The 12,137-nt window shown below is 38.7% G+C and overlaps 1 protein-coding gene across 4 annotated transcripts in view; it reads right to left on the reverse strand.

Moving 5' to 3' along the window:
• The window catches only part of Arap2 (ArfGAP with RhoGAP domain, ankyrin repeat and PH domain 2), a 166,028-nt gene that overhangs the window by 131,522 nt on the left and 22,369 nt on the right, over positions 1-12,137 (reverse strand). For all 4 annotated transcript variants that reach the window (XM_085836702.1, XM_029477281.2, XM_021162421.3 and 1 more), the window contains exons 3-4: positions 1,871-1,929; positions 779-855 (exon numbers count right to left, since the gene is read on the reverse strand). In XM_085836702.1, coding sequence (XP_085692828.1) covers positions 779-855; positions 1,871-1,929 — 136 coding nt within the window. The remainder of the gene's footprint in view (positions 1-778; positions 856-1,870; positions 1,930-12,137) is intronic.

Below are 12,137 nucleotides of genomic sequence, written 5' to 3' on the forward strand. Positions count from 1 at the left end.
AATCACATACAATATTTGAGTTTATTTTTATTAACCAAATTTAACTGGTTAGATAAATTTTCAGTTCAAAACAATTCAAATATCAAACAGTTTCTGATATCCTTGGTATTTAGTTTAAATCAATTCATTACATTAACTAAGAATAAACAATGTTAACTAACAATAAATCCCACATACTCAAGCCCTTGTGTGACTTGTCTGGTTGTGGATTTTAGTTGTTTCTATGTTATCTTATGGAAAGCAGCTATGACTCAGACCCCAGACCTTGTACAGAACAGACCAGTGCTTTGCCATTGCATCAAATCCTTAGCTATTTCTACTATGTATTTTTCTCCCATGTCTCTTTTATCAACTCAAGAAACAAAATAGTAAATGAGGAGAATTACTAGAAATGAAGCTTGCGTTATTAATCTAAATAAAATCTCCAAAGTTCTATCCTTAGGAAGTCTGCCTCAGAATATATGGCCACTTAAAACCTATGGAGGTTTATGCTTTAGTAATTTTTGACTATTTCCAGATAGTAAGTGACACTGTGGCAAGTTCTTCAATGCACTATTCCATAGTTTTAGGTCAAAGTAAAAATGTGTCTACATGAGCCATAGCTAAAGGTATGCCATAGCTAAAGGACTGCCATGATTTGTCCAAGCTAAAGTCTTACCATCTGGAAATACTATGAAAAGCACCACTGTTGTAGCTTACAGGGAAATGAAAATGCATGGATAAGCTACAGAACAAACAACTGCTTATGGAAACATAAAAGAAAATGAATGAGACTAACCTTGGAACTTTCTAGTCTCTGGAAGAGAAATGTCTCTCCATAAGGAAAGATGGAAGTTGAATTATCCTCATTTGAATCTTTTGGAGGAATTACAGAATGAGAATGGAAAAGATGAATAATGTGGAATAGAGCAAACAATAACGATAAAAGCATTGTTTAATTATTTTATAGCAACATCACAGCTTACTCATTATTCTACAGGAGTCCAGAATGATGCTCAATTCTTACGTTCTAAACCAACTCTGCCCATGGTCTTCCTAATACATAGCTCTCACTTGCCCATACAATCACCAATGCTGAAGTCAGAACCAGTTTCACATGGCCTTGCTAGTCTCCAGGATCCACATGAAATGTAACCAGTTGTGTCTCTGGACAGCAGAAATTGGCCAGTGTGCAAATTAGGATAGTTTAGAAAACCAAGACTATTTTAAAAGAAAGGAGCTCATTTCTAACACCCAGCCAACAACTCTAAGGGGCTCATTAATGTAACAGCAATATCAACAGTAATATCAAACCTCAGACCTCATGCTATAACCACTCTCAGCTAGTAACACACTTACAAATAGACCTAGAAAGGAGCAATTTCAAGAAAACATCTTGTATCGGGGAACTGGATTTATCTAGAGGAAAGAACCCTCAGTATTTGCATTTCTTCTAGGGAAGCTTTTCCCAAAAGTAGAGTAATCAGTCAAGAAAAATATTCCAGAGCTTGTGTAATCACATTTTCAAATACCAAGCAAAAAGGTCTAAGCAATGACCAATTTACCAAAACAAGAGTATCAAACTTTTCACCAAGGTAAAATGTTTTTTTTTCATATATAATAGTCTATATATCAGACTACCATGAAATAATTAATTTAGCTGAAAACCTTTGACTAATAACAAATGGAAGTCTGTATCTAAAACATCTTTCTTCAAAATGGTGTGATTTCCAGGAATGCCAGTGCCCATTTCTTTTGTATGGAAGTAAGGACAGTCACCCCAGAATCCCCAACTCCTCAGGCAGGCTGCCTCTAAAACAACTCTAGCGGTACTTTAAGGTGATCACATGAGAATAAACAAATTTACAGAGATTTTAAAGCAGAGACTCACTTTTCAGTGTCAAAGACTTTCCAGCTGAGGTAGTATTACTTCTTCTGTCACGGAAATAGCTTAAAGGAAAACGAAAAGTTAGGTCATTTTTTTATACAATCTTGAATACAGGATATATAGTAGACCTCTCCATCAGTCTAAGACTTAGAATTTAAATAGAAACATCAATAGCAAAACGTGGATTAACTGGAATTACAAATAAAGGAAATATTCTACCAACTCAGTTATGGATTTAGTATTCAGCGGAAACATTTCTTCAGACATTACAAGTCATTTAAACCCTCTCCCCACAACACTCAAAATTTATAAAAAGCATTTGTCTGGTGTCCATATGACTTGATTTGAAAACTGTTATCATATGTCAGAAAAAAACTAATTGAATAGATGTGAGGATTTATATAGCTATTTTGACATTAACTTCATCACATTTTATCAAAAATATGTTTCTAGAACAATATGAAAATGCGTGGCAGATTTGGCATATGTACAGTGAGACTATATTATGAAAACATCTGAAAGAGGCAGACATGGTACAAAAAAATAATAAAGTATCAATGCAACATATGAGTTCAGCGTGTCTAGATGAAAGGGTCAAGGCACACTTCATTTCCCCAAGTAGTTAGAGCCCAAGAAATAACAAGAGAGCAGAAATCAGTGAAATAAATTATTGACAAAAATCTAATAATTGCTGTTACAAAACATGGCTTTTATAGAATCAATAAACATAAATTTCAGTGAAATTAAATATAAGTAATAGAAGATAAAACTGAAAAGTATTAAAAGAGAAACAAAGAGCATCACTCCAAAGCCTGAGAACATTAGCAAGAGCTATGAACAAGAAAAGGCTTATGGCCAAAGCATTAGTAAACTGGACATTATCCATGCATTCAAATGACTACATCTAAAAAGATCAAATAAAACTTAATAGTTCCTTCTCTATACAAAAAGCTTAAATGTGGAATGAATCACGTATGCTCAAAACCTCTAGGCCTAAATATTTCAACAGTAAATACCAACACACAATTAAAGAAATAATATCAATACTAAAACATATATTGAGAAATAGATGTCAACTCATCTTGCCAATCCAATATACAGTGATAACTAATTAATCAAAACATATATAAATATTGGTCAGGACACAAATATAAAATATTAGTAAATCACATTTGCCAATATATAAAAAAATAAATATAAGAAAGTAAAACTTACACCTAAGAAATTAATATTTCATTGACAGTAGGAAGAATAAAGTAATAAAAATATGACAATATATTGACAAACTTAATAAACAAAACACATCCATATAAAAATTATCAACACGTAGAAGAAAGCCTATTTGACCTAGAAAGGGCTTTTCTGAGAGAAGTGTACTAAAAGCTGGAACTAAGGACTAAGGGTTTCCTCTAAAGGAAGGAAGATCTGCTTCCATCATTTGTGGTCGCAGTTTTGAGGCAGGGTTATATTATAATACATCATCATATCACATCATATCACATCACATCATATATTTTTGGGTCAAGCTTGAACTCACTCTTTATCTCAGTGAGTGCTGGAACTCATGGCCCTGAATCTACTCTTCAGACCCTCTGAAACCAGGTATAATAGGCAGGTGCTAGCACATGTTCTTCTCAAACTATTCAGTATACCAAAGACAGGAAAAAGAATAAATAATAACTCTGATAGTTCTACATACTAGCAATGAATAACTGGGAAACTAACATACAAAATCCAATTCTTCTTACAATATTACATAAAAACATGAAAACTATTTTTTTAACTGAAGAAATCCTAAACAGTAAAAACTGAAGGATTACTGAGGAAAAAATAAGATTCTTAAATAAATATACTACATTCATAAATTGGAAAACACAATGTTATTAAAATCCCAATCCCCCTATATCAATACATATGGATAAATTCTGATAAAATACTTTTTCAATGACGTTAAAAAAAATAGAAAAGTATTAAGATTACTTGAAAGTTTACATGTAAGTCTGAATGAGCTAGAATGGTCAACATAAATTTTCAATGAACAACAGGATTGGAAGACACAAGCTCTATCATTGCAATATCTAATCTAAAACTACACTAGTCCAATCAGCAAGCCAACAATGTAGTATCAGATATAGACCAGAAATGAAACAGAAAGTCGGCATATAGTCCCACAATCTATGGCCCAGTTATTTGTTTAAACTATATAGCAATTCTTACCATCAGCTGAAAAGAAAAGGGAAGTTATGAATCTTGCAGGTAAATGGAAGCAACTATAAAATATCATACTGAGCACGGCAACTCAGATCCAGAAAGCAAACATTGCATGCTTTCTCTCATCTGAGCGTCCAAGCTTCAAAGATCCAGATGTGAGTGCATAAGCTTAAAGAACTCCAGAAAACAGGGCCGTGGTAGAGGTGGGAAGGGCAGGGGACCACTAGAGAAGGGGACTAGAAGGGTATAAGGGCTCTGTGGGGGAAAATGAGAAAAGTGGGAGGGTTTTATATGGGGATGAGAGATAAATACAGAAGAGAAGAGGAGGGTAAAATAACTGAAAATTCTAAAAAGGTCAAAGAATTGTACAATTACCTAAAATATCTAAAATTACCTATGAAACACATAAGTTGGCATATATATATATACATATATATATACACACACATATATACACACACACATATATATATATATACACACACATACATATATACACACACATACACACACACACACACACACACACACACACACACACATATATATATATATATATATATATATATATATATATATATGAAACCTTCACATCTTTGCTGACAATGTGTTCCCAAGAGCCAAAGACTAATGAAAACACCATCACCAGACACTAGAAGCCCTCTTTTAAGTCATTGGTCCTGGTTGCCAAAGAGACTCTTATTACCCTTGGTTGTCTGTCATAGGTGGAGGGTAAGTCACTATCCAGAAGACACCACATACTTCGATGCAGGGCCTGGAAGACTCATGCTAGATCAAGCCTGAAAGCCTCCTCTTTCAGACTAGCTTTCAAGACCCCAGAAGTTGTAGCTATGTGAGCATTCAAAGGAAGGCAACAACTCATATTCCTATGCAGCTAACACACCTATGAACCACAACAGAACAACCTGGCATAATAACTCCCAGGGTTCAGCAGGGGCACATACCTTGGCAGTAACCATCAGTTCTTTAATTGGACTGAAGACCCACTCAACAAGCGAGGAATCACACCTCATACTACAATCTTAGGCAACTTCCCAGGCAAGTGAAGTCATGAATTTTGGAAGACAAGCTACAACCTTCACATTACTACCCTAGCAGAATCCATAACTACATTCTAAATATGTGTCCGTGAACCCACAGAAATGGGGGTCCCTAACCAAGGAAACTATTCTCTGCAACAGTCAGAGACCACAACCCATCAAAATACAGAGTGTGAAACCCAGGCCCAATGCATCTATAAAGCAACTCTAGCACATAAGACTCAGGGATTTGTAGAAGTTAGGCCTGGTTCTGCCTCTCAGTTCCATGTTCCCAGAAATAAGACTCAGACTCAAAATATGTTTACAAATACAAATAGCTAGGCTGTTCTCTGACTAGATCGTAAGTAATAACACATTTATTTTAACTTACATTCTTCTATGTGGCTGGTTACCTGTATTTAAGTCCCATGTGTCTATCTCCTCACATCTTCCCCGGAACATATTCCCATGCCTGGCTCTATCCCAGAATTCTTTCTGCCTTACGGATGTCCCACCTTCCATTTCCTGCCTTTTCAATTGACAGATGATGCATCCATACAATACACAAGATATCCTTTCTACAATGGATCACTATGAAAGAGGACATATAAATTCCCTATAGCCTCCCCAATCCCAGGTCACCAGCTAGTCCCAGATATCTTCCTTACTATCTCTGGAATAGAGATAGAATTGAGTGAACTTGAGGGGTCAAGGAAACTACAGGGGAACCCACAGAGTCCACAAGCCTGGACCCATGGGGCTCAAAGAGACTGAACAACCAATCAAAGAGCTTGCAGGGGCTGGATCCCAGTGTCCCCAACATTTGTAGCAGATGTACAGCTTGGTCTCCATATGTATCCTCTAACAATTGGAGGAAGAGCTGTTTCTGATAATGTTGCCTGCCACTGGATCCCCTTACCTACTAACTTGGTCTGCCTAGTTAGGCCTAAGTAGAGAGGAGGTGCTTCGTCTTGCTGGGATTAGATGTCCAAGGGCCAAGGGTGGGGTGGCACCCAGTGGGGCTTCCTCTTCTCTGAAAAGGGGAGTGGGTAATGAGGGATGAAATTTGTAAGGGCAGGACTGGGAGGAAAGGAAGGAGGGGGCTGCACTTAGGATGTAATGTGAATAACTACAGAAAATAAGCAGAGATGAGAGTGGGCAAATGTCTTCTGCAGAGAAGAACACACCAGTTGGTTATCCTGGGCCAGCTGGTCGTTCCAGAAAGCATACAGAAGCAGGTAAACTGAGCAGGTTGTTTTGTATACCTAGAGGGTGGATAGAATAATGGAGCATATGTGATATGACAGTAGAAGGACTAGAGAGATGGCTCCATGGGTAAAAGCACTTTCTGCATCTCCAGGCATCCAGAGTTCAGTTTCCAGTACCCAGTCATGTAGTTCACAACTACCTGTACTGGAACGTCTGAAATCCAACATTGTCTTCAGGTCTCTGAGGGCACAAGCACACATACTGAAACACCAACATACACACATGCACACACACACACATGCACACACACACTAAAAAATAACCCACGTCTTTTGAAAAAGAACTAAAGAGATGAAGACACCAGCTGGAGGTGGAGAAGGTGCGAGGGAGAAGGCATTGGGGCAGGAGAGAGATGAAGAGGTAAGAACAAAGTGTGATATATCTGAAGGTACCATGAGGAATCACGTTGCTTTGTGAGCTAACATGAGAAAAACTGAAAATGTATTTAGGGGAAAAGCAGACTAAATATAAAAAGATAAAAATAACAAAATCCAAAACACGTTGGATCACAAGAACATCTGAACCAACTCTCACAAGATCAACCTTGGACCATCAGTCGTCTCAGAAAGGAGTGAAATATGAGGTAATTCAAAAAGCTGCAGCTACTCTCCTGGCAGCTGTCTCCTCTCCTGGTGGTCAGGAACAGCCCTTTGTGGTTAATTGTCCTTGAAGCTGACAGCAGGTTGCTCCCAATGTATCAGACACTAAAGCACCAGGCCATTTGCCTGTGCATATGTGCTCATGTGGCTTCTGCATTGTCAGCCCCAGCCTTTACTGCAACATCACCACCACCATCCTCACCACCTTATTGGGCTTTTCTAGGGGATTGTAGGGTGAAACACCACACAAGGAAAATCAGGTCTACCATGATTTCGGAGGAATCCCACCAATACACCACTCACTTCAAAACTGTTCATAACAATATGAAAATCCCCAACACAGAAGCTCCTTGGCTCACAGCCCGTCTCTAGGAAAGCCTTGGTAGCCCTCTGGAGTGCTTGCCTACTTGGCTAAGTAAACTTTGGCTTTACTCTGAGTCTCTCGACTAAATGTTTTCCATCTAGAGGCTAGGAGCTAAGAGATCAGTAAAACAAAAGCATTTTGCTTTCCTTGTTCAGAAGAATAGCACTTTGGGAATTATTCCCAGTGGTCATCTGACTGTGTAAGTAATGAATCCTCCTTCACTCTTTTATTTCTATGTGTTTATTGGCTTTCCCCTCACCAAGGGTTGACTCATTCTTGTCAGAGCTCCTGGACTCAAGCCTGCCTCCGCTTGGTTCCTCCAGCTTCTATCACATCAAGAGATATGATATCACTCATATCAAGAGAAAATGATAAAATTAAAACACAATTAATTGTATTATAGTTTGGCAAACTTGGGAGTAAGCCCAATCCTGACATGTTCACTTCTTCCTTACAAAGTATTGTAATTTATATAAAAAAAAATACACAATAAGGATAGGAACTTTGCATGTGTAGAGTCAGCTATGGGACTGTTACACCAGCTCTCAGTGATAAGCTCTTCTCTTGGTCCCACTGGCGCGGGTCTCTGCTGATTGGCCATTCTTACCCTCAACTATTTCCTGGAATGAGAAAAGGTCAATTTAAAAAGATACTTACTCAAGAGTCCATCCACCACTGTGTTTAGTTATATAAGAGCTCAGAGGGAAAATGAGTCAAGCATCACTGTATTTAGTAGGAAAGGGAATTGTGTCCTTTCAATAAATCTAAGATGGGTATTTTGTTTTGGGAAGTCTTTAATAGGAACACCCTTCATTTGTAATAGTGACAATGTTTCAATAGTATACTAGCGGAGAAAAATTATATTTAAATATAGTATTATGTAGCAGCTATTTCATAAAATATGTACCATACACACACACACACACACACATATACCAACATGCTAAGGTCTTCATTTTGGTACTGAGACACCAAGATACAGAAGAATAGAATACTCAAACAAATACAAGAGTCAGGAGTGGTAGTACCCAGAAATGTCCAGACTTCAGGAAGCTATAGCAGGAGGATTGGGAGTCCCAGGCCAGACAGTGTTACACAGGCAGACCCTTCCGCCAGACAGAAGTTGCCATCTATGGCCAAGCTACTGCATCTGTGGCAAAAGCGAAAAGTCACACAGAGAAGAATGAACACAAACTTCCAAGTACAGGTGACATAAGACATGGCAGGAAGAGAGAGCCAAGCAAACTCGTATGGTAATTTCTTAATCAACTAAAGATTGAATCTACTATGAAAAGATGATTGCTTTTTGCCTGTATGGTGTTTTGTTACCACTGTTATAAAGTTTTGTTCCACTGTATAGGTTTTGGAATGCTTGTTACTTTACAGCTTATGAATAATTTTTTCTACACTGAAAGTCCTGGATACAAAAGGGAAAAAGAATAACTCAATCAAGTGAATATTCAATACACCTATAGAAGTGATTTTCATACTGTGTGTGTGTGCGGTATGTGGTGTGTGGTGTGTGTGTGTGTGTGTGTGTGTATGCCTGTATGCATGTGTGTGTGTGTGTGCGTGTGTGTGTGTGTGTGTGTGTGTGTGTAGTATTTGTGCCTGTGCGTGTGTGTATGTGTGTGTGTGTGGTGTTCATGTGTGGCTATGGGCAGATTCATGTCTGCATGTATGTGGTCCATGAACATTAATGAGCAGTTCATACCCAGCATGTACAGGGAGAGTACATAGAAGGGCATTAGGTATCCTCCAATAATGCTATCTGCTTCACTGACTGACATGATCTCACACTCTACTGCATGTTCCCATTTCAGCTAGAATGGCTAACCAACTGGCCAAAAAGCTCTTGGGTTCCACCGATCTAAGCTGGGGTTAAAGGCCTATGAATCCCTGCTTAGCTTTATATATGGACTTGCGATTCGAACTCAGGTCCTCAGGCTTGCACAGCAAATGCTCTTACCTACTGAACCATCTCTCCAGTCCCCCTTTCCACAAAATACTTAATCACTAAAACTGCCAAGAAAAGCACTGATATGCAGACTAATATCAAAGAGCTCCCTTACAAACTGCATTAAATACTATTTGGGCAAGACAGTCAAACCCCAGAAATAATCAATCATGGACCCTATCAGAGATCTTCATTTCAAAGAATGTTTTTTTTAAGCTGCAGCTATTACACTGGTAACAAATGATCATCACAGACTTGAAGCCAGAAGGGGAACTATTACATTCCTTAGGCAGCTGTTTACAGTGTCCTGAGGTTTCATGATGTCTATCTAACACAAGAAAATCTACGTTCAAAACCAAAGTGTGGGTTCCAGAGCCTAGAACAGTAGTGTAAAATTTGTAATGCACAAGCGAGTCTCTACCTGTGAGCATCTCAGAAATGGCCTAGGACCAAGAATAAATTATCATTACAGGACTGTAACAAGCAAGTCTACCACATTATCTGAAAATATTTTAAATTTACTAGCACAAGCTGTGATTTAATATATGCCTTTTTATGCTTTATTTATAAGACAGTATAGATGAATTTTAATTTTAATTTTTTTGTAAAGTCCTACACAGATGGATACACGTTATGACCCTCTATAGTGGTTTGAATATGCTTGGCCCATAGGGAGTGGTACAATTAGGAGGTGTGGCATTGTAGAATGAAGTGTGCCACTGTGAAGGTGGATTTTAAAGCTCTGCCCAGTGCAGAAAAGATCCTTTTCTCCTGGCTGAGGCCAAATCAAGATGCAGAACACTCAGCTCCTCTAGCACCACTCCCGTCTAGAAGCTGCCTTGATGATAATGGACTGAAATTCTGAACCTGTAAGCCAGCCCCAACTAAACACTGTTCTTTATAAGAGCTGCCTTGGTCATGGTGTTTCTTCACAGCAATGAAAACCCTAACTAAGGCACCCTCTAATAATAAATGTATTATTTACATTTTATTTACATGTTCAACTCAGAAATTTTCCCATCTAGAAGTAATTGTCGGGTTTCATGTTAAGGTATTCTCCTTAGGGATAACAAGAAGGGAAACTAAATAACTGAACAGGTTAAGGCACTTCCTGCCAAGCCTCAGGACCAGAGTTTGATCTGCAGTACCCACATGGTGGAAGAAGAAAACCAGTTCCTACAAGTTGTCGTCTTGTCTCTACATATGAAACAAAGGAATATAATTCTGAAAGAATGTGTCATGATAAAGAAAGCAAGTAAGAAGAACAAAAGCTGACTGTAGGACTCCTTATCAGTGTTCTGCTTTACAGTAAATGTGAACTTTAACCTTCTAAAATGTATGCTTTTCAGACTCCAACAGCTCCATGCTAGAAAGATACTACTGCAATCTCTAATAGCCCACCCCAACCTCAGGGTCACTGGCAGCATCTCTGATACCTCTGATCTCGAGCAAGCTTCTTTTCCATGCACTGCAGGGCCAACAGCCCAGGGTCAGCAGGAGTACTTAAGGGAAATGGATCTCCCTCCCTTTTCTACTTCCCTCATATGAAAATCTCTGAGTAGGAAAATGAAGTACCCTAGATCTAGATAGGCATGGGGTGGGGCAGGGGTGGAGCACACACCAAATGGGGCTGAAGGCTAACACAATAACAGAGTTGTATTGCAGTAACCTTATTAAGGGAAAGTCTGGACCTATTCCTGGAACTCCCCAACTCTTCTCCTCCTTACCTTACCAGCACTCACCCCCCCCCCCACATTACGGTTTCCTTCTCAACCACACCTGCTAGCGTGGCACAGGCTTGTTATATCAGCTTCTCTGGAGGCTAAGGCAGGAGAACACTAAATTCAAGGACTCCTAAGCTATAAAGTAAACTCAAAGCCAGGTTGGGCAAATCCTAAGTATTTGTCTCAATATTAAAAAGTTAAAAATAAACAATAGTTCTGTGTTAGAGCATTTGCCTAGCATGCAATAGTCGCTGCTAGTCTCAACCCTTAGCACCAGTGAAACAGCACACACACACACACACACACACACACACACACACACACCATCAGTCCCAACTGCATAAAGAAAGCTACCCTAGCACCCACCACCCCTTGATGGACTGGCTGAATTCTTTGTCTGCATACTTACCTTTAGGTACATTTGTGTGTGTGTGTGTGTGTGTGTGTGTGTGTGTGTGTGTGTGTGTGTATGTGTACACCTAAGGCCTCTTCCCACAGGACTCTTTCTTTCCCAAATCATATGTAAATCTTTTTTAAAACATTTTCTCAACAAACTCTAACTTTGCTTCTAATATAAATGCTCTTATATAGTTCTTTATTCAATTCAGTAACTCCCTATTACTGTCCCTTTATACTTCCTGTGCATTTTTCTACTAAAGTTTATAAAAGATTCTTCCACACTGGGAAAAAGTTTGAGTTCTCTCCCTTATCTAGGATGGAATCTCACTACGTAGCCCAGGCTGACTTGGAGCCTGTGATCTTCCTACCTCTGATCCAGAGAGCTAGAAAGACAGACATGAACCACCATGCCAGACCAAGGTTTGAAAGAAATTGAAAATGAGGTGGAAATGGAGGCAAACAGATCTCCACATTCACAGTTAGACACTGTTCCCTTCCCACAACTCCCAGATCCTCATTTTCCTCTTCTTTAAATGCTCAGGGGGTATTTTATCCAAAAGAGAGGGTCTACAAGCTGTACTAAGTACCAAATAGCTGCATGAACTATGTTAAAAACAAAACAAAACAAAACTTTAAACTTCAGGAGAGGAAAAGGAACATATTTCTTTTAGTGGATCAAAGACATCTGTTCTTTTTCTCTCAAGACT

This window comes from Mus caroli, unplaced genomic scaffold (assembly GCF_978045245.1).
Source record: "Mus caroli unplaced genomic scaffold, Mus_caroli_1 scaffold_4, whole genome shotgun sequence".
Lineage (NCBI taxonomy): Eukaryota > Metazoa > Chordata > Mammalia > Rodentia > Muridae > Mus > Mus caroli.